General features: G+C 35.6%; 1 protein-coding gene across 5 annotated transcripts in view; it reads right to left on the bottom strand.

Annotated features, from left to right (window-relative positions):
- The window catches only part of RALGPS2 (Ral GEF with PH domain and SH3 binding motif 2), a 312,954-nt gene that overhangs the window by 26,151 nt on the left and 262,604 nt on the right, over positions 1-24,199 (bottom strand). For all 5 annotated transcript variants that reach the window (XM_032631376.1, XM_032631382.1, XM_032631369.1 and 2 more), the window contains 5 exons: positions 14,650-14,787; positions 13,462-13,552; positions 9,537-9,604; positions 8,011-8,146; positions 7,066-7,217 (listed from right to left, as the gene is read on the bottom strand). In XM_032631376.1, the coding sequence (XP_032487267.1) occupies positions 7,066-7,217; positions 8,011-8,146; positions 9,537-9,604; positions 13,462-13,552; positions 14,650-14,787 (585 nt within the window). The remainder of the gene's footprint in view (positions 1-7,065; positions 7,218-8,010; positions 8,147-9,536; positions 9,605-13,461; positions 13,553-14,649; positions 14,788-24,199) is intronic.

Here is a 24,199-nt window from a genome sequence, read left to right as displayed (position 1 = left end):
CCTCTAGGTGGTATAAGCACCTAGCTGATCTCCCTGTGCTATGCAGCTGTTTCCCACTAGCTATCTATTTTACATTTGGTACTGTATATATGTCAATGCCACTCTCTCACTTTGTCCCAGCTTCTCCCCTGGCCCCGTGTCCTCAAGTCCATTCTCTACATCTGCGTGCGTCTTTATTCCTGTCCTGCCACTAGGTTCTTCAGAACCATTTTTTTTTCTTTTAGATTCCATATATACGCGTCAGCATACGATATTTGTTTTTCTCTTTCTGACTTACTTCACTCTGTATGACAGACTCTAGGTCCATCCATCCACCTCACTACAAATAACTCAATTTCGTTTCTTTTTATGGCTGAGTAATATTCCATTGTACATATGTGCCGCATCTTCTTTATCCATTCATCTGCTGATGGACATTTAGGGTGCTTCCATGTCCTGGCTATTTATTGTAATTAATGCTGCAGTGAACATTGTGTGACATGTCTCCTCCTGAATTACAGTTTTCTCCAGGTATATGCCCAGTAGTGGGATTGCTGAGTCATATGGTAGCTCTATTTTTAGTTTTTTAAGGAATCTCCATACTGTTCTCCATAGTGGCTCATCAGTTTACATTCTCACCAACAGTGCAAGCGGGTTCCCTTTTCTCCACACCCTCTCCAGCATTTGTTTCTAGATTTTTTGGTGATGGCCATTCTGACCGGTGTGAGATGATATCTCATTGTAGTTTTGATTTGTTATTTCTCTAATGATTAATGATGTTGAGCATTCTTTCATGTGTTTGTTGGCACTCTGTATATCTTCTTTGGAGAAATGTCTATTTAGCTCTTCTGCCCATTTTTGGATTGGGTTGTTTGTTTTTTTGTTATTGAGCTGCATGAGCTACTTGTATATTTTGGAGATTAATCCTGTCAGTTGCTTTGTTTGAAAATATTTTCTCCCACTCTGAGGGCTGTCTTTTTGTCTAGTTTATGGTTTCCTTTGCTGTGCAAAAGCTTTTAAGTTTCATTAGGACCCATTTGTTTACTTTTGTTTCTTTTTCCATTACTCTAGGAGGTGGGTCAAAAAGGATCTTGCTGTGATTTATGTCACAGAGTGTTCTGCCTCTGTTTTCCTCTAAGAGTTTTGTAGTGTCTGGCCTTAGATTTAGGTCTTTAATCCTTTTTGAGTTTATTTTTGTGTACGGTGTTAGGAAGTGTTCTAAATTCATTCTTTTACATGTAGCTGTCCAGTTTTCCCAGCACTACTTATTGAAGAGGCTGTCTTTTCTCCACTGTATATTCTCGCTTCCTTTGTCAAAGATAAGGTGACCGTAGGTGTGTGGGTTTTCTATCTCTGGCTTTCTATCCTGTTCCATTGATCTATATTTCTGTTTTTGTGCCAGTACCATACTGTCTTGATTACTGTAGTTTTGTAGTATAGTCTGAAGTGAGGGAGGCTGATTCCTCCAGCTCCGTTTTTCTTTCTCAAGATTGCTTTGGCTATTTGAGGTCTTTTTGTCTCCATATGGATTGTAAAATTTTTTGTTCTAGTTCTGTGAAAAATGCCATTGGTAGTTTGATTGCTAAACAGATTTTTTTTTTTTTTTTTTTTTTTTTTTTTAGCGGTACGTGGGCCTCTCACTGTTCTGGCCTCTCCTGTCACGGAGCACAGGCTCTGGACACGCAGGCTCAGTGGCCATGGCTCATGGGCCCAGCCGCTCTGCAGCATGTGGGATCTTCCCGGACCGGGGCACGAACCCGTGTCCCCTGCATCGGCAGGCAGACTCTCAACCACTGTGCCACCAGGGAAGGCCCCCATTGGTAGTTTGATAGGGATTGCATTGAATCTGTAGATTGCTTTGGGTAGTACAGTCATTTTCACAATGTTGATTCTTCCAATCCAAGAACATGGTGCATCTCTCCATCTGTTTGTATCGCCTTTGACGTCCTTCATCAGTGTCTTACAGTTTTCTGCATACAGGTCTTTTCTCTCCTTAGGTCAGTTTATTCCTAGGTACTTTATTCTTTTTGTTCCAATGGTAAATGGGAGTGTTTCCTTAATTTTTCTTCCTGATTTTTTGTTGTTAGTGTATAGGAATGCAAGAGATTTCTGTGCATTACTTTTGTATCCTGCTACTTAACCAAATTCATTGATTAGCTCTAGTAGTTTTCTGGTGGTATCTTTAGGATTCTCTGTGTATAGTATCATGTCATCTGCAAACAGTGACAGCTTTACTTCTTTTTTTCCGATTTGGATTCCTTTTATTTCTTTTTTTCTCTGATTGCTGTGGCTAAAGCTTTGAAAACTCAGTTGAATAACATTGGAGAGAGTGGGCACCCTTGTCTTGTTCCTGATCTTAGAGGAAATGGTTTCAGTTTTTCACCAATGAGAATGATGTTGGCTGTGGGTTTGTCATATATGGCCTTTATTACGTTGAGGTAGGTTCCCTCTATGCCCAATTTCTGGAGAGTTTTTATCATAAATGGGTGTTGAATTTTGTCAAAAGCTTTTTCTGCATCTACTGAGTTGATCATATGGTTTTTATCCTTCAGTTTGATAATATGGTGTATCACATTGACTAATTTGCATATATTATAGAATCCTTGCATTCCTGGGAAAAACTCCACTTGATCATGGTGTATGATCCTTTAAATGTGCTGTTGGATTCTGTTTGCTAGTATTTCGTTGAGGATTTTTGCACCTATGTTCATCAGTGATACTGGCCTGTAGTTTTCTTTTTTTGTGACACCTTTGTCTGGTTTTGGTATCAGGGTGATGGTGGCCTCATAGAATGGGTTTGGGAGTGTTCCTCCCTGAGCTATATTTTGGAAGAGTTTGAGAAGGACAGGTGTTAGCTCTTCTCTAAATGTTTGATAGAATTCACCTGTGAAGCCACCTGTCCTGGGCTTTTGTTTGTTGGAAGACTTTTAATCACAGTTTCAATTTCAGTGCTTGTGATTGGTCTGTTCATATTTTCTATTTCTTCCTGGTTCAGTCTTGGAGGGTTGTACTTTTCTAAGAATTTGTCCATTTCTTCCAGGTTATCCATTTTATTGGCATATAGCTGTCTGTAGTAGTCTGTCATGATCCTTTGCATTTCTGCAGTGTCAGTTGTTACTTCTCCTTTTTCATTTCTAATTCTGTTGATTTCTGTCTTCTCCTTTTTCCTGATGAGTCTGGCTAATGGTTTATCAATTTTATCTTCTTAAAGAACCAGCTTTTAGTTTTATTCATCTTTGCTATTGTTTTGTTTCTTTTTCATTTACTTCTGATCTGACCTTTATGATTTCTTTCCTTCTGCTAACTTTGAGGTTCTTTTATTCTTCTTTCTCTAATTGCTTTAGATGTAAGGTTAGGTTGTTTATTTGAGATTTTTCTTGTTTCTTGAGGTAGGATTGTACAGCTATAAATTTCCCTCTTAGAACTACTTTTGCTGTATCCCATAGGTTTTGGGTCATCGTGTTTTCATTGTCATTTGTTTCTAGGTATTTTTTGATTTCCTCTTTGATTTCTTCAGTGATCTCCTGGTTATTTAGTAGTGTATTGTCTAGCCTCCATGGGTTTGTACTTTTTAGTTCTTTTCCTGTAATTTAGTTTTTTTTCCTGCTATCTAGTCTCATAGCACTGGGGGCGGAAAAGATAGTTGATATGATTTCAATTTTCTTAAATTTACCGAGGCTTGATTTGTGACCCAATATATGATCTATTCTGGAGAATGTTCCATGAGTACTTGAGAAGAAAGTACTACTGTGTCATTTAAAGCTTGTGTTTCCTTATTTATTTTCATTTTGGATGAGCTGTGCATTGGTGTAAGCAGGGTGTTAAAGTCCCCTACTGTGATTGTTACTGTCAATTTCCCCTTTTATGGCCGTTAGCAGTTGCCTTATGTATTTAGGTGCTCCTATGTTGGGTGCACAAATATTTACAATTGTTACATTATCTTCTTGGATGGATCCCTTGATCATTATGTAGTGCCCTTCTTTGTCTCTTGTAATAGTCTTTATTTTAAAGTCTATTTTGTCTGATATGAGTATAGCTACTCCCAGCTTTCTTTTGATTTCCATTTGCATGGGTTATCTTTCTCCATCCCCTCACTTTCAGTCTGTATGTGTCCCTAGGTCTGAAGTGGGTCTCTTGTAGACAGCATATATATGGATCTTATTTTTGTATCCACTCAGCCAGTCTGTGTCTTTTGGTTGGAGCATTTAATCCATTCACATTTAAGGTAATTATCGATATGTATGTATATTCCTATTACATAATTATCGATATGTATGTATGTTCATATCACCATTTTCTTAACTGTTTTGCTTTCGTTTTTATTGGTCTGTTCCTTCTCTTGTGTTTCCTGCCCAGAGAAGTTCCTTTAGCATTGGTTGTAAAGCTGGTTAGGTGGTGCTGAAATTCTCTTAGCTTTTGCTTGTCTGTAAAGGTTTTAATTTCTCTGTCGAATCTGAATGAGATTCCTGCTGGGTAGACTAATCTTGGTTGTAGGTTTTCCTCCTTCATCACTTTAAATAGGTCCTGCCACTCCCTTCTGGCTTGCAGAGTTTCTGCTGAAAGATCAGCTGTTAACCATACGGGAATTCTTTTGTATGTTGTTTGTTGCTTTTCCCTTGCTGCTTTTAATATTTTTTCTTTGTATTTAATTTTTGGTAGTTTGATTAATATGTGTCTCGGCATGTTTCTCCTTGGGTTTATTCTGTATGGGACTCTCTGAGCTTCCCGGACTTGACTATTTCCCTTCCCATGTTTGGGAAGTTTTTGACTACAATCTCTTCAAATATTTCCTCAGACCCTTTGTTTTTCTCTTCTTCTGGGACCCGTATCATTTGAATGTTGGTGCATTTAATGTTGCCCCAGAGGTCTCTGGGACTGTCCTCAACTCTTTTCCTTCTTTTTTCTTTATTCTGCTCTGTGGCAGTTATTTCCACTATTCTATCTTCCAGGTCACTTACCCGTTTTTCTGCCTCAGTTATTCTGCACCGATTCCTTCTAGAGTATCTTTAATTTCATTTATTGTGTTGTTCATCACTGTTTGTCTGCTCTTTAGTTCTTCTAGGTCCTCGTTAAACATTTCTTGTATTTTCTCCATTGTATTTCCGAGATTTTGGATCATTTTTACGATCATCACTCTGAATTCTTTTTCAGGTAGACTGCCTATTTCCTCTTCATTTATTTGGTGTGGTGGGTTTTTACCTTGCTCCTTCATCTGCTGCATATTTCTCTGTCTTCTCATTTTGTTTAGCTTATTGTGTTTGGGGTCTCCTTTTCGTTGCCTGCAGGTTCGTTTTTCTTCTTATTTCTGGTGTCTTCCCCCAGTGGGTTAGGTTGGTTCAGGGGCCTGTGTAGGCTTCCTGGCTGGGGGGACTGTGCCTGTGTTCTGGTGGGTGGGGCTAGATCTTGTCCCTCTGGTGGGCAGGGCTGAGTCCGGTGGTGTGTTTTGGGGTGTCTGTGAACTTAGTATGACTTTAGGCAGCCTGTCTGCTAATGGGTGTGGTTGTGTTCCTGTCTTGCTAGTTGTTTGGCATGGGGCCGCCAGCACTGGAGCTTGCTGGCTGTTGGGTGGAGTTGGGTCTTAGGGTTGAGCTGGAGATCTCTAGGAGAGCTCTTGCCAATTAATATTACATGGGGCCTGGAGGTCTCTGGTGGTCCAACGTCCTGGACTTGGCTCTCCCACCTCCGAGGCTCAGGCCCGACACCCGGCTGGAGCACCAAGCCCCAAAACCCCGGTTCTTCTCTCTTGGTAACACTAGTATGATAACGATGTTGACAACGACAACTGCTTTATGGTGCTTATGGCGCCTGAATGGGGGGGGGCGACCACATTTGTAGCAGTGAGACCTCAGGCTAAACTGAACCTTCCGAGAGAACATCTGAAGGATGTCAGTGCAATGAACTGGGTTCTGACTGCAGACTGTCGATGCTTTGGAGGAGGCTAAATAAAAGTCAGGACATGTTAGAGAAAATTGTTTCTTTTTCTTTGTAACATCAAGTAAATCTTGCAGTGGCTCTGGGAGTGTTGTTACCCTTTGGGATCATTGAAGGGTTGTACTTGAGAATCAGATCTTTCAATACTTGCACCTGTTGAAAATCTGCCACAAGCTTTTCAGACATTCAAACCAAGGAACCCACTCTTGAAAGCTACGTCATCATCATGCTCACCCTGGCTGATGTGTCTTCGACGTTGCTGGTGCCCCACCCCCCACCATCTGAGGCACCCAGTGACTTTGATCTTGCCAAATCCAGTGATCAACTCCCATTCTCACCTTACTTCTCTTCTGTGCACTTTATATTGATATATTCAACACTTCCTGCCCTTCAGAGACACCTCCTCTACTGGGCTTTTGTGATACCACACTGTTTTTTTTCCTTTGAAGTTTCCTTTGATGGCCCACCATTAAAAAAAGAAATTTTTTTTTTTAAATCACACTTCCAAATGTTAGAATGTCTTCTCTTATTTATATACATTCTCTCCCTAGGTGACCTCATCCAGTCTCATGGCTTGAAATACTATAAATATGCTAATTCTTATACGTGTATCTACAAACCTGACCTCACCCCATTAAGCGCCAGATTCATACATTCAATTACCTACCTGACAACTCAATATGGACCAAACATGTCCAAAACAGAATTCTTAATTCCCCAAACCTAGTCATCCTTCACAAATACCTCGACATTTACAAATGGCTGCTCTTCTAGTGTTCTCTGCCTTAGTAACAGCACCACCATCTAACTAGTTGCTTAATCTAAAAAACCGGGAGTCATACTTGATCTGCCCTTTTCCTCATTCAATCCACATTCCAACTACATGCAGTAACCAATTCAATCAGCACAGGTTCTCTTCTCTCCATTCCTCAAATGCCTCCCCCTTTGAAGTCAAACCATCAAGCACTTTTCAAACAATTACGAATTATTAACTTCAGTAGCTACTAGTAGTATCATCTCATTGTCTACTTTGCTACTTAGCTTTTATCAATTTTTTTCTACTTGTAGTAGGGTTAATTACTCATTCCCAGCTGAGTTTTATTAAAAATCTTATTTTTCATTAAGTTGGAACCCTCTCAGAGAATTATTTCTCACCTATTGATATTCCACTAGAAAGAGTAGAGCTTTCAGCTTGGCCTCGAGATGGTGCATGGGGCTCCATGACGCTATCATCTAATAGATGTCTTGGCCCTGCATTTGGGAACGTTGCACTCTTAAACTCTGCTGTGTTCATTTTATGAATGAAACTGGAAACAAAGAGAAATATTTTTCATATCTTTTATTACTGTTACTAATTCAGGATATAAAAGATACTCATATAAAGATTCAGGATATAAAAGATTTACCTGCTATCCTGAACTTACTTCCGAACTCTCATACTAATGAACACACAGATTTTATCATGAGAGACTCAAACTAACAGTTTAGGGAAAGCTTTTTAGGAAACTAGGCCATATCTTCCTATGTAACAGAGAATACTTTAATTTTATCTTGATTCTTGGGTACATTAAAAATTGTTTTCACATTCACTTTTGGAAAATAGCTATTAAATTTTCACAAAAATCATGGCAAAGGTGAACCTTGGGCTCCATTTTGAGAAAACAATCTTGCAAAGCTAAACAAAAAATCAGTTTCCCTTTCTTTATATTTAGGAATAAAAAGAACAATTTTTATAGGCTTCATTTACAGTGACTTATTTGGGTTAAGATAAGTGATCACTCTTGATACTTATGATAATTTAAAATGAAAATGGTATATTGCTTTCCTGATTTTATTTATGATGATGATCTGTAATGTTCGTTTCTCTCCCCCAGATGTGAAGGCACTGTTGGAAAAAGCTCATTTCCAAATTAAGGTAAAGGAAGAAATAAATGCCTTTATGCAAACAAGATATTTTACTAAATCAGAAAAAGACTACTGTTACACAAATAAAACTATGCAAGGACACTATTTTCTGTCCAACTAGTAAAATAAATAGAAAAGAAAGCCAACTTAAAAAAAAACCATAAAAATTTGGAAGATAAAATTAAAAATGCTGACTTATAACCCAAGCTATGGCACTTCCTATGTCCATGTGGAATCAGGTTCCGAGGGGATGGTGGTGTCTGTGGTAGCAAGGCTCCTTCAGCTGCCACACTTTTTCTTCCACTTTGTGGAGATGCTCCTACTTCAGGACCTAAGGGTTAAATTAAAAGAGAGAGAGAGAGAGACACAGACATAGACACACAGACATAGACACACACACACAGGGAGAGGGAGAGGGAGAGGGAAAGGGAGAGAAATTGTTACATGGTTTAAAAAAATTGTTTTATTTGTAATCCTTTGATATGAAATATAAAATGTGGTTTAAATTTTAATATTAATGTTAATTCTATTTAATAGACTGAACAAGAGAAATATTTATTTTCTGAATCTTAAAACACAAACCTCAATACATACAATATCCATTAATTTCTATCTATTTTACTTGCACTAAGTAGCCAGTATAAATATCCTCCCCATTTACAGAAGCAGCAGCAGAATTAGAAGAGAAGGGGTAAGGATCTCATATCACAGATGAAACCTGGACTAAACACTCAGGTCTTCTGAATCCTAGTTCAGTGCTCATTTAATTTTACACATTACTTCTTCACTCTTAGTTTCAGCTTCTTCTTAGATAAAAAATGTGTAGGGTAGATAGGTCAAGCATTCAAGTTAGAATTTAAATCTATATTGACACTGTTCAAGCTTATGGGAATTAAAAAAGTAGAACTCAAAAATGTACAGATTTGCAAAGTATCACTTTAAGAATGAAAAGAAAAGCAAACTTAAACAGATTTAGACTGAAATGATTTCCTCTGCTTGGAATACTCTTCCCCCGAGACACTGTCATGGCTTTGTTCCCTCACTTCCTTCATACCTCATTAGATGGGTCTCCAAATATTTTTAGAATATACAATAATATAAAGCTTAGTGCCAAGGTCTGTTTTAGAATTTTAAAAAAGGTTATTACTTATGAATTCTTAAAAAATAAATAATTCTCTTCAATTTTATATTTTTGATTATGTGTGGTATACATATAAATCCCCATTGTAATGCAACAGATAAAAATTAAGGGACTAACACTATTTTTTAATATTTTCAGTACTTGGTCCAGTATTAGAGTGAAATTAAAAAAAATTAAGCCACTAAAATTGACTCTTATAATTATTCAAATTAGAATTTCCCACTTAGACCACAGAAATTTCTAATGTAATCAAGCCTTGTTGCCTAGGACAGTGTATTCTTAACTAAAAAAAAAGAGTCGATATTCATAAACATTTATTATTTTCTGTTGGTTATATCTATTTTTCTTGATTAGTTGGCATATTTATTTATAAATTTATTTGTATTTATTTGTACAAACTACAAGTAAGGAGTTTTTGATTAAACAAGAAAACCAACAGAAAAACGGACATATTTTAATACCAAAAAGAAAACTGTGCATGCAGAATAAGATGTGCTAAGTGTTTATTCACTTTGGAGTATATTCTTTCTTATTAGGTTATCTGGTTTATTAGCCGGTAATGAGAGAAAGCTGCACTAACCTACTAAATCCTCCCTGGAAGCAGCAGAACGTGGTGTGCTTGTCCCTGGTTCTATCTTTAATGAAAGCCTGAATTTCAAAAAGAAACAAAGCACATAAAATGATTAATATTTGACAAAATAATATTAAAATCATGTATTTTCTACCAAAAACCTTAAAACATTTTTATAAAATAATCTCAGCTATATATTTTTCTTCAAGAGCAATCTTTAATTAAGTCTCCTTTCTCTTTCATACAAAGCTGATCTTATGGTGATTCCGGGATATATTAGGGAGGGAAAAAAACATCAAAAACTCATATTTAAAATCAGAGAAATCTCCCCAAACGACCCCAATGTTGCCAAGCAATTCAACACATTTAAAGATATTTGATGAATGACTAAAAGGTGATTTAACTTGAGGTTATACTGATACTTGACAATTAAATTCAGTAACTTTCACATATATTATTAAATATATTATACAAATTCTTTCTAGAATCTTTACTGGGTGGGCTAATGGCCTCTGTAACACTGAAAATTTAAAAAACACCTTATTTAAAAGTAACCATCCAAAAAAAACAACCAACTCAACTTATCAAAAGAAAGATCTATCTACACAAATAAAAAGGTTATTTACAAAATCCAGGATAAATCCCTTTCCTAAGTCAAAGTTTGTTAGTTGGTACTTAAGTTCCATTTAGGATAAAATATCAGTTTTGAGTTCCATGGCAAAAAGAGATTATAATTACTATCAGTGGAAACTGTTTCAGGAAATAGGATACTAAAGCAGTTGTAGAAAATATTTTGATATAGTCCATGAAATACACTTTGGTGTACTCTGTATTATTATTAAGCATTTGTCTGGAAATTAATAAAGACTTTTTATTTTTTAGCGTTCACCAACCGGAAATGGACAATGAAACCACGCAATACAAATGATATTATACATGATATTATAATGATAAATCTATTATAGGTTCTTAACTTGTATTTCTTTAATATCCTAAAGAAGAAATTATATATAATTGTTTTCCAATTATTTGACCATGTAAAATGCATGTATTGAACAGATGTTTGATTAACCAGAACTCTCTGCTCTTTTTCTTTTTACAGAGTCGTTGACTTTAATTATTTGGGCGCCAGACTATACATTCATTCACTGAACACCTGTTTTGTTTCGGGCACTGTGCTCTCAGCACTGGAATATAATGGAGACTAAGGTAGACATGGTGTCTCTTCCCTTTCTGAAGCTCACAGTTTAGTAGGTGGAAGACAAAGAAGTAAACAAAACAAGTACAATTTCCTAACACAGAACCAAAATAGAAAGGGACAGAAAGAAGGCTAAGGGAGAATCACATTGCTATCAACATCAGCTGATAACCAACAGCAGTATAAAAGCCGAAGCATTTAAACAGCACAGCAGTGAAGGCTAGTCAGCGTCAGTTGCCTGTACCATCATCAAAACACTATATATAACAGTGATGCTGATTCACTGAGAAAAGATATTATGCTCAGTATTAAAATGAAATAACTTTGAAAGACTTTCACCCCAATTAAAACATATACATGTAATTTGTAATGTTGATATTGGCTGCCTATATAGATGAAGTTGCTGAAAACAGAGGCCTATGGATAAATGAAGTATCATTTTCATTTAAATCTTTCATCATAAAAGACCATTTTTTTTCTAACTTATCACCTTAATGGCTCTTATGTTAAAATGCTCTGATTTTCAACACATTTAATCGGTAGGTTCATGCAATACAACTGTATCTTTAGGAAAACACTATCTTCTTCAGTTCCCCATATGATGCTCCAACACCACCAAGAGACGTGTAGTTCCCCAAAGCGAACAAAGTTTCCCACCCTATTCCTTTGATCATTTCCATACCCTGGAACACCTTTCTTAACTCTTCACGTGGAGCTAACTCCTACTCACCGGTTCAGATGCAGCCTCAGGTAATAATGTCACCTCAAGCTGTTCATGTTTCTTTTCTCTTCACTTTTCCCACTTAAAGCTGAGTTAGGTCTCCTCTCATCTATGTTCCCATTGCAACCTGGGCACATGTCTAGTATAGTACTGTTTGAATTGTTTCGTAATTATTTGTTTTGTGGATGTATTTTGCATTAGACTGAGCTTCTTAAGGGCAAGAACAAGATCTTACTTTTGTAATCTCAGCAGCTAGCACAATAACTCGTCAATACCAAAAGCTGAATAAATATTTGTTAATGAATATAATGAGGAGGCTGCTCGAGTTCTAGCTACTCATGAAAACAAAAATCAGTTTAATAGCATCTGCTTTCCTACCAAAATGAAGCTATCTTATAATATGTCAGGTTATAGACAGCTAAAACTACTTAATGGCTTAACTGGCCAACTCTATCCTTTTAGAGTTAAAATTCACCATCCTCTATAATTATGCAACAATTTCTTAGACTTCATTTCTACTGAATAAACTTTAACTTCTTTTAAATCCATTAAGTTTCTTGAGCCGGATATAGAAATTTTAATAAGTACTTACTCATATTTTGAGTTTTAAGATAATCTCCTGTACGTAATTGGACAAAACCTGAGTGTTTTGTGCTATGTCAGTAATTAGAGAGATGGAAGAAACAGTGATAAATATGACACAGACCATCAAACTCAAGAAGCTTACAACCTAGGGCAACATCAGATCTGTGAAACAACTCCAACCTTAAAAAGCCGATCCACTGACTTCATACATTTTCAAATGAATTACCCTGAGAAAATATTCTGTAAAATAAAAATTGATATAGAAGTATAAAGTGGTAATAATATGGTATGGTGGAGAAGGTGGCAATAAAGGTGTTTTCAAACATTAATAAAGGTTTAGATACATTTAAGTATAAATACAGAGCTTCTTACTATATTTAATATCAGAAGAAAAGTTATTTCTAGTTGTTGTCCAGAATTTCTAGTCTTTTATTGGTACTAATTCTGTACTGCAGAATTCTTTAAAAATTATTGAAACTTAGGGAACAAGGAAGTTGATCATCACTATCGTACGGCATAAGAAAAATTTTATATAATGCATTAATACTGAAAAATAACCTAGTCTTTCACTTCGATAAAATTTTAAAGTATAACCTTTTACTGGAAAAAATATTTGTGGAAGACACCAAGTCAAATTTGAAAGCTTGGGAACAGCACAAAATTTTGAAATTAACAAATGAAGCTACAAGGAAAATGACAAGTCTCAAGAGAAATAAGCTCTTTATCCTCCTATCTTTTGGAAAAAAAACCTGGCAGTCATGATGTATAGCACACCACTGAAAAATAAAAAAGGGTTAATGTTTAAAAAATCCTTCCTCCCTTGGGCAGGACTGTGGATGGTTAAGGAAAAGGAAATGGATATCAGCTGTCTTAAAAGTAAGTTTAAAAATCTTTAATGAAGAAGGATTTGCTTGAGTAGAAAAAAGGGCAAGTGTGGTGCTATACTGAACAAATATGTCTCTAACCCAGAGTCCAGAAGGTTCAATATTCTCTCAATACACAAAAACAACTGAAAACGAGTTCAAAATTGTGTTAAAAATTACCCTTAAAAAAAGAGTAATTTTTCTATTCACAGACTGTTTCATTAATTTTTCAGCCTATTCAAAGATAAATTTCCATAAAGATTTAATGCTTGAATTTAGAGAGAAAGGAAAAAATTTAAAACTAGAACTACCAAACATCAGCTCTCAACAACTTGAGAAACATGAATTGCTTTTTAATGGAAGAACAGAGGAGGTACTTGTATATTGGCTCAATCACATCAAGTGATTAAAGAGAAATACATGTAAATAACCTTTACCATTGTAAATGTACAACTGGATTAGGCCTATGCATGATAAGATGTAGGATTTCGATGTTTAAATACACGGTGATGAAAGGGCGGAGGACAGGACAAAGTTATACAAACCACTTCTGAAGATCCAACCTACTTGTAATTATCATCTTCCACAAACTTTTGTAGTTCTTCTATATACTGAACGGAGTTCAGGTATTTTTGGACGTGAGGCAACATGGGGATATCTAGGCAAAATGTGATAAATAATTATCTGATAAAGTACATCTTAGGCAGAAATTTTAAAGTTAAGCTGAGAAAAATATATTTAAAGGTAAATTAAGGCCACATGGCACCAAAATTTAAATGAACTCTAGAAGGACATTACTGAGGTAAATGTTATTTAACGTAAAACTGGAGGTAATTTAGAAAACTACAGTTGTATATTGTTTGTATAGATTTAAAAAAAAGAAGAAGAAGAAAAAAAAACCCCAATAGCCCCATTTACAAAGTCCCACGTACTTGAGAAACTTCATGGAAAAAAATCAGCGACATCATTGTGATTTATATTCAAACCTCATCTAAATACAAGATGTAAGGCTCCTTAGGTTTTTTATTTTTAAAGAAGCCTGGCTCACATCTGTAAAGTAGTTTTTTCTTCCCTACTTAGAAATTTCAAATATGATTAATTTAACATTACAATTTGATGTTATGTTAAAAAAAATTGAGAAAAGTATAAAACAAGAGATTATTTGATATAACTTGCAGATAATGTAAACTCACGCTTTTTAAACACCATAAAAATTATATAGCTATAATAGTCTATCTTTATTCCCTATCAAACTGAAAGCATCCAAACATTTTAAAACATTAAAACATTTTTTCCCTAATCATTTGGGCTTGCAAAAGCTCTTTCTATAAATGTGTTTCCATAAAATACATCTTGCACAAAAATTGGTTATTTTTACTCAACATAGGAGTCAAGAAAGCTAGTCAACTGTTAACTAGGATCAAGGGTCTCAGCTCCCTCCCTAACTAAATAAATAAAAGAACTATTTACATAATACATCGGGGAGATCAAATGAGATGAAGAGAATAGAAAATAATTGTGAAAACTATGTTAGCAAAATTGCTACAAAATAACAGAAAAGCAAAAGATAAAACTTAGCATTTTAAATATGAAATACTTCAATTCCTTAAAAGCAAGATCTTAAACAAGATGCTAAATGTTAAACAGTGAAATGATACAATCATTATTTTCCTTTATATTAGAATGATGTTTCCTGTTGTGTGAAAAGTCGCCATCAACCTGTGTAAATGAATCATACCATTATCAGAAACTCACCATATTCACAGGACTGCTGTAAATCAGAAATTATTCTAAGGATGTTATTCATCAAATTTGATCTTTGCTCATTTTCTAGAATGCTGCCAGTTGATGGGTATGCTGAATCAATGTATGTTAAATCTGACAGGTAGATACCTGAAATGAAATTAGATAAATGAGTGTTTTCCTACTTATAGTTTGGAAGAGTATAGTTTATAGCTGTATTTCAGTATATGCCATATTTAGAATGTATCATTATTAATACACTGCTGCCTTGTTAAAACATGACCACTGAGGCCTAGATTTCTGTGGAGTTGGGGTCAGACATGCAAGTATGTTTTCTGTAAATGTCCTCTTATGATACCATTTTAAAATACGGCTTGAGGCTGGAGTTAGAAACTCCAGTACCTACCTACCTATGGGTCTTAATGGAAAGAAACTGAGCTCCTGAACTGGCTCTGCCTCTGACTAGTTGTATATAACAAAGACAGTTATTTTAATCTCCGAACCTCAGTTTTTATGTCTATTTTCCAAGTTGTGGTGTAGCCTGAAGATTTTTTTTTTTTGCGGTACGCAGGCCTCTCACTGTTGTGGCCTCTCCTGTTGCGGAGCACAGGCTCCGGACGCACAGGCTCAGCGGCCATGGCTCACGGGCCCAGCCGCTCCGTGGCATGTGGGATCCTCCCGGACCGGGGCACGAACCCGTGTCCCCTGCATCGGCAGGCGGACTCTCAACCACTGCGCCACCAGGGAAGCCCTAGCCTGAAGTTTTAAGTCAGCCAGCCTAACCACTACCTGGCCATGGGGTAGTTACTTAATATTAGTTCTATACCCCCTTGCCTTGAGTTGATAACTGTCACTGGAGTCTTAATTACTTTGAAAATTGTCTCATTCTGGCAGAAACATCTTGTTTCAAAGATTAACAGCTGTGTCTTTGAAACAGTTCATGTGACTACAAATTGAAGTTAACCTTGCCCTTTCTCTGTACCAACAAAAAGAACATATACCCCCAAATAATTTGGTTGTACTAGTTCTGGATATGCAAGGTCACATCTATAAAAAATATTTCCTGAGAGTTTACTATGCACATGTAAAGTGTAAAAGACAACTACAGCTGGAGAGAAAAATACACTTTCCTACTTTCTCCTCATTACTGCCCATTCATGAACTCTCAGAGTAAATGCAACTAAAATGATGTACCCACTGCCTTCCAAATAAGCCCTATGTTTTTTCTCATGCCACTTCTTCCATCTTAAATGAGACCTAGCCTCAACTCTGCCCATTTAAATCATATCTTATATCCAGGTCAGTGTCAACTGTTCTTTAGTTTTTTCACAGATTCCAAGAAAGGAATTTAGAAACTGTCTAGTCTAAACCCCTCTTTTTATAGGTGAATACTCTAAGGCCCACAGATATTAAGGAAGTGGCTAATGCCCTGTAAACTGTTAGTGACAGAGCTGGATCTCAGAGTATACATTTGTACCCCAAGTTTTATTTTATTTTATTTTTTATTACACTCTGTTACAAACTCATACAGTATCTATACCATTCACTTGATAATTTTTAAGACTTTATAATCTTCTTATTGAAAATCTTTTGTCTTTATATCTTATCTGCTCAAGACTATAAACTCATTCAGGCGGTTGCTCTATCTTGCACTCTAAAAAAATGAAAATCCTGACCAGGATTTTCAGACAATTAGCGCTTAACACAATGTAAAAGGCTGGCATGGCAATCCTTTTATTCATCCTAGTATCATTCCTATTCCATTCAGTAAATCTTAACCGTATTCTTTAAGCCACCTATCATAAATACTTCTTTTTCTTTAGAGATTCTCAACTTAATTTTTTATGACTTCAAATAAATCTATAGCCTGGCTCCCTTCCTTTTCCTCCCATCTTAGAGGAAGGAGAATACCCTTCCTCTCTCCAAATCTAACCTGTGATTTTGAACATAATCGCTACTGCCTCCTCTAGAATGTCCACTGTTGCCTTCACTATCACTGACCCTCCAATGGCTCCTTTCCCAAAGCCAATGCACACATCTAAATCTCCTCTATTTAAGAAAACAAAATCAAAGCCACCCTTCATTTAAATCTGATCCCCTCCTCAAGATAGAACCCTTGCCCCTCCCTCTTTCAACAAACACACTGAAAGAGAAACACAGATTAGTACACTTACCTTTTTTATCCTTCATTCTATTTTTATGTAATATTTGGTACATACAGAAGTTTACTTGGGTCAGGAAAATTGTGACAGACTTTGGAATAGGCAAAAATGATTACTAGGTATATCCTCTCTTCAGTGCCTCCTTTTGGCCTGAGCTATTTTACAACTCTGTAAGTTGTTGAAAACTTGTAAAATACAAATTCTTGCCCATAAAAATACTGATGAATTACGTCCAGTGGGATGTAACTGATGATTGCCCCGTGGATGTTGACCAGTTTTGCAACTATCTGTAAATTCATTTCAGCATTCCTGACTGCCTGCATGTATGTGTGATACTCCCTTGAAGTGGCTGTAATATCTTCCTGGTTCCCTTATATATTTAATGATTTAAACAAAACATTTGACATGTATTCATTTTGTATGAGAATCATAATTTTACCTTTTAAAAAATAACAGTTTAGCACATAACCTTGGTTGTTATCAAACAATGTAATAAATACCGGTCAACGTAAGAACTACAACATCAGTACTGCTGTATCATCTACGTGCTCTTTCCCTATGTTATCTCCCCGCCTCCTGTCTAGAGGTAACCAACTATTCTGAATTTTAAGATTATTCCCTTGTTTTTTTTTGAGGCACCTGTCTGTATTCCTGCACAATGTATTATTTTACTTTTGCTTATTTTTGAGCTTTAAAAAAAATCATACTTTATATATGTGTGATTAAATTAAATAATATCAGTAAAATTAGAATGGGTACACAGTAAGTGATTTTAAAGTGGTTGTTAGGTCAATTTTTAAAAATATGGTCTGTGATTGCTTTGCCTTACTCACTATTTTGTTTCTAAGACTTATTCATGTTAAGTACAGCTGTAATTCCTTAAATTGAGAATAAACTAATATGTAACTATATCACAATTTACTTATTCATTTTATTTGATAGAGTTTTGAGTTACTTGCCCCCTCCCTCCTTGTTGCTACAGACATTCTTGTAAATGTCTCCTGGTGCGCATGTACAAGAGTTTCTCTAGCAGAGATCTATACAGATATATACGTACATGTATGTCTTACATTATAATGTTCAACTTTACAAGACAGCGCCACGTTGTTTTTAAAGCTATATCAATTCATACTCCCACTGACAGTACATAAGTTTCTACTGATCCACACATGCTAACACTTGTAGATAATCTGAAATCCATATCTATCTCGTTGCTGAAACTTATTCTGGCAAAGGCATACATGATCTCCTCATTACTAAATCTTTAGACATCTCTCTTGGTCTCCTCCCTTCTGCTCAGTCTCTCTGCAGTATTTGTACTATTCCCTTTGTTTCTTGGTCTTTACTGGCTTGAACCTTCCTCGCATCCACCCTCCCACCATTCTTCTTTTTCCTCATGTTCCCTGGAATTGGTATTCCCCATGGTTCTGTCACTAATATTTTCACTCTGTATGTACTTTTTCTGGATTATCTTACTTCTGAGGCTTCAACTGTCACCTAATTAACGATGACTTTCCAAACCTCTGTATAGAACACACCTCCTGACTTTCATTTTCAATTTAACATGCCAAACTAACCATTATTTGTCCCTAAACACCTGCCATTCCACTTTCCAACCTTGGTTAGTGATATTATTAACTGCTTTAAATAGCTCAAGCAAAGAGCTCAGGAGGAGCTTACTATCTCGTATTTTTCCAGATTAAGCTATTAGTGAATATAATATGATCACTGAATGATCAAGTAATATAGTATATAATATAAATCAGAGGCTAGAAGCTGTCCCAATGTTTTTAAAATCAGGAAATACCATAAGACATATCTACATATGACCCTCTTTTCCTTAAAAAAAAAAAAAAGGGCTGGGGGGAGATCTGGCAACAATGAGGTATAGCTGAGAAGGTGTAGATACCATTATACGAGCCATTAAGGATGCCAGTTTGTCATAACCCTATTTTCTTCTGCTCTCTTACTTCTGGTTTACTTCACTTATATACATTACCTGCTTCATTCTTGTTGTGAGCATTTGTAGGCCTTAGAGTATGGAACCCCTGCTATACCTATGTATGTCATAGGAATTTAAGAAATAATTAGTTCTGTGAAATAAGTAGAAACTATTGTAAGCTGACTTTAAATAGAGGCTGTTGATCAACAAACAGGTGATGGTAGGGTCTGAGAAAGAGAACGTAGCACAAGGTAAGGCAACGAAGAGGGGAAAGCACACGGTATGCATAGAAAGTAGAAAGGCACAGGTTTTATCTAGAAGCAGCAATCAGCAATTATATGATCCAATGAGAGAGAGTGTGGCCGAATGCTTTGGAGAGAGATTCAAATCCCAGTTCTTACCGCTTAGCATGGAAGTCCTAGGCCAAATTACTTAAAATGTCTAAATCCGTGTCTCCTCAGCCACTGAGTTAATCAACATTCTTGATTTAATGAAATATAAAAGCATAGTTGGTACTCAACAATTACTAATTCCCTCTCCAGCACCCTAATTTCATAGCAGAAGAACTGGGCCAGAGGTAGGTAAAGTGACTTGTCTAAGTTCCCATAGCCAGCAGGGAGTCAGAATTCTCTTTTTTCTCCCACTCAGGCCAGGGTTATGTTTGCTTTTAAATCACAGCATCAACTAATAAGAATAACCGTATTCAGGCAAGAGGAGTCATGCTGCAGAATGGGAAGCAGTGACATTATATAACATCAGAATTTAATTATATAACATTAGAATTAAAAAAATGAACAGTTTTATCTCAGAAACATTACACAGTAAGATATAACATATTACAACATCAGGTTTCTTACAACTTTAAAAACTTCTGAACTGGCAACTCAATGTTTAGAAATTCTTTTAGGCTATAAAGAGTATTATATTATTTAGGGGACTGCCTCTTAGAACAGAGTCTAACTCTTGTTCTTTGTAATAAAAAACAAACTCATCAGCCTGCGCCTACTTCTAAGTGAAGTTGAGTACTATTTTTTCAGTGTTCAACTTAAAAGATCTCTGGGCAGCAGACTAAAATGTTTGTTTTATAATTGCCCGCTGAACTATGATAGTTTGTTTCCAGATGGTGCCCTTCCTTCAACCTGCACAGTCTCTCCTTGTTCGGAGCTTTTCAACCTCCTGCTGATCACACTACCCCCACCCCTATTTAAAGCTACAGAGAGGAAATCCTAAAGAGACTTTCCCCCCAAGTCTCCAGCAAATTTTTGGTGACGTAATATGTGGGCTGAACTTGAGTCTCCTGAGAAAGAGAGGGAATCACTATTCAAGGGTACTGTATATACAATCTGGGTCAGCTGCAGCTGGTTACTGAATTTCTCCATGTGGCAGACAGAGCAAAGCCACAATGCTTTCTCTGCTGGATTAAAGACAGCCCGCAGACCAGGAACTTCCACTATACTACTTAAAATTACATAGGTGGCTTGTCAGATTCAATTGATTTGTGCTGTAAGAAGAAAAAGAAGTTCCTTAGTACAGCTTGGATTCAACGGTCCAAAACAAAAATGCAGTTGCCATTAAAGTCACAGACGAACAAACTTCACTGACTTTTAAAAGCAAGAGTAAGAGCAGCAAGTCTCTGGGTTTGCTTTATCAACAGATGCAAAAGGTATTATAATATTTCTTTTACTTTTATTTAAAAATTCTATGTATGTTGAAATGTATAATTATTTTACATTTGTAGTAGAAATTTCAAAGTCTCTTATTAATCAAAGAATTTTGGAATATACTACAATTTGTTTAGTCTGAAAAAGGTTTTGTTTTGCAACTTTATATAAAACTGGTCATTATATACTTTATGATGATTAATGAATTATTTGAGGTTCAATTTAATGGTACTTAGTGTATATGTTTATGGACTGATGCATACATGCTGGGTTTCAGAAAACAAGTACTTTAGTGACATTAGAAATTTTAACAAGTAACATTAAATGTATAAGATTTACAGCACAGTGATTAAAAACAAAGGGATACAGACTAAAGAAAATAGTTGTAAACATGGTTTGTTTCTCTTTACATAGCTACAGTGTATATGCTAAAGATTTACATATACTGTGAAGATATCTTAAAGTATAGCTACAAAACACAGCTAAGAAGATATAAAATTAACTGAAAAGCTCTGCAACAATACCTCAATTATAGCATAACCAAATATAACCTAAATATTAATATTTCATATTACTAAATATTAAAGATTTAAAACAAGTCTACGGTATTTCTTGCTAAAACTCAAATTTTTAAATAGTTTCATAGGCTTATATGTAACAGTACTTTAACTTGGGCAACAGAAATTAAAACTGCTACAACTGGAATTACGTGAAAAAGCAAAGCGATTGATACATTAAAAAATCCTAAAACCTTACAGATTATAATTGAGGAGAAGAAATAAAATGTGATAGAAGTATTGTGTAAGTCGTCAGCATTAACAATAGCAAATAAGAACCCAGAAGATACAATTACTTAAATACGTAATTAAAAGACCAAAAATATAGGTCAACAAACACGATTCTTTCAATATTCTATCTGGGGGCTTTGTTTAATTGTATTACTAGAATTATTAAAAATAAAATTACTAGTTACCAACAATGAGCTTTAACACCAAAGACACTTAAATTTGTTATGATCTGGGGGTCCTCTGTCCTTTTAAAAATCAAAGAAATTCAAGGTAAGAATCTTCAACAAGCAAAAAATGGTAAAGCTAAATAGGATTTCTTCAACTTTACTTTCATGTCCTTTCCTTAAAGATTCAAAACTCTCAATACTGGGAGGATCTCTGTTAAACATATTTTACAAGAAATTCCGATAAAATTTCCAAACAATACTGGATCTGAAATACTGTCATCTCTTTCTTTTTTTGTTGTTGTCGCTATGAAAATACAGGACCTCAGTTAAACCTCAGTTCTTACTGAAGCCTTAGGCAAGCATTTAATCTGAAACCCAGATAACTATTTATCCCTTCCTTAAATATCTCCAGGGGATGAAACTGTTCTCAAGTCTCTTCCCAGAACATAATTCACAATCTAGAAGTCTTTATCTAAGGTATCTTTGGTGCTTCATAAATTTAAGTTCATTGCCTCATGCTGTTTTCAGTGCGTGACACAGCCAGTTAAATGCCTCTATGCATTTACCATCTGAAAGGAAGTATATCCTAACTTTCATTTCTTCTCCCTACTAGCTGGCAATGTAGCAACTATGAAGAAAAATAGTACCAATAAAATTAACTCAAAGCATGGAAGGCTTTTTTTCTCCCCCCCTAAAAACAACCAAGCAAAGATATAGATTTAAGCTTAAGTATACTGTGACTAATTTACAACATTCTCGAGGGACCTAGGAAAATTTTAACATATACAGAAAGGTTTTATGATGTAACACAGATTTATGGATCTTTCACTTTAAAAACTGAACATATGTGGGAAAATACAAATAAGAGAATGTTTTCATAAAAGGTAAACAGTAAATGTATTTTAAAAACTCCTTTACTCATGATGTAGCTAGTCTACTCCTTAAGAAGTGTGGTTCCTTATTCAGCTTTAGGTGACAACAAAGTCATGACTTTTGTAAAGGTTAAGGGAATTGTATTTGTTTTTTTAAAAAATAAACTTTTGGTTGTCTCCTTTAAATATTAACTTAGGTCAGAGTCTCTTATGGTAGACAAGAATTCATCTTATGATTTAATTATACAGGAACCCACAAAGAGCCAAGGCAGAACACACCAAAAGGAAGCTACTGCTATTTTAATTTAGATTTGTATTTTCACATTTTTGTTCTTCCATGATAACACGGATACAAAGTCACATTAGCAGACTTGCATTATATGCTCTTAGTTCTATAAAAATCTGTGTCTGATAGGAATACAAGATCTTCAGTCAGAATACTGTTCAGAAAAGTCTACATGTTTTGAGGTTTCTTGATACTCTCTGAATTTTCCTTGTTTTGGTAGCTTATTTCATACTAGTTTATTTAGATAAAATAATTTTATGATCTAAGAGTTTCCATTCCATTCCTGAAGTGACTGAAATGAGTGCATTTGAACACTGGATACGTTAACTACGCAGGAGAAATGCTATACGTTTACCCAGCAGGCTGATGGCTTCTATTTTACTGTCCGCCGTTTTAAAAATAAACCATATCTAAATTCTATGAATCTGCAAGTATAACAAGAAATATTTTATTGGTTTTTGGTACAGGTAACTCTAGTATAGTAACTAGAGTCCTTTTTAAATAAAATAGATGACACTCGGTCTAAGTTTTCTACTAATGTCAGAAGGCGAAGTACGAACGCAAAAAACTAAAAGTACTCATCCAAGTGTACTTCTGGCTCTCAGTCAGCAAACAGAAAGCCTTTGACACAAACATGGAATATTACTATGCACCTATCTCATGTTAGGAAAAGAAAAAGAATTCTGTACATTCCATCCATTCTTTGCTTTATTTTCATTATCACCCTGTTTTGCAAACATTACTCATTTCATTTGAAAACACCAAAGTAAGGAGACATGGTTTTAGAAAGCAGTAGTCATCTTTATGACTCTAGTTGAAGAGTCCATATTTCATTGATACAACCTTTAATTTTAGGAGGCTTCATAATCAAGTTAGACAGGTAACTATCAACTAACAGAATACATATGGAGAGAAAGGAGTGACAGCAGAAAAGTCTGGGATATAAAAATGATCCACAAATACCTGTGCATAATTAAGTTAATGGGTCAATGTAAAGAGATACAAACCAGGAAAAGACTGTAAAAGTCAAGGAACACAAAGTTAAGACTCCTCTGCAGTTACTACATGACAAGGATAAAAATCACAGGTCTAGAAAGTTATGAGTAGAAGATCTGAATCCCAGTTGAGTGTTTTAGCTCCTCCAGGTTTATTTCTTTGCAAAATGGTAGATGTTTACTTCACAGTGCTGTTGTGAATGCAAACAGTTAACACGCGTTAAGCACTACAAAAATATAAGGGATTGTTACAGTGATGGTGATAGAAAAAAGGTTAGAATACGTTGCCATATGATGTAGTTGTTATTGAAAAACGTGAACCCTGGAGTCTTCTGCCTGAGTTCAAATTCTGGTTCCATGTCTTAGAAGCTGTGAGGTACTTAACATCTGGATGTCAGTTTCTTCATTTGAAGATAAGGATAATAATAATCTACCTCAGAGGGTTGTGGTGAGATGTAAATGATTTAATACGTGTAAAAGGCTGAAACAATGCCTGGCACTTAACACACACCCAATAAAAATGAACTATTGTTATTGCTGCGTTGCTATTTATTAATAGCAGGCATAAACAACTTGGGACCTGGCTCCCCAAAGCAAAAAACAAGTACCTGGTTGGAAAATGGGATAGAAAATTTCTTAGTATATCCACTGCCATCCTTCAGAAACAGCAGACAGGAATCAAGTTTATA

The sequence above is a fragment of the Phocoena sinus genome, chromosome 1 (assembly GCF_008692025.1).
Source record: "Phocoena sinus isolate mPhoSin1 chromosome 1, mPhoSin1.pri, whole genome shotgun sequence".
Classification (NCBI taxonomy): domain Eukaryota; kingdom Metazoa; phylum Chordata; class Mammalia; order Artiodactyla; family Phocoenidae; genus Phocoena; species Phocoena sinus.
This window is presented reverse-complemented; position numbering and strand designations above follow the sequence as displayed.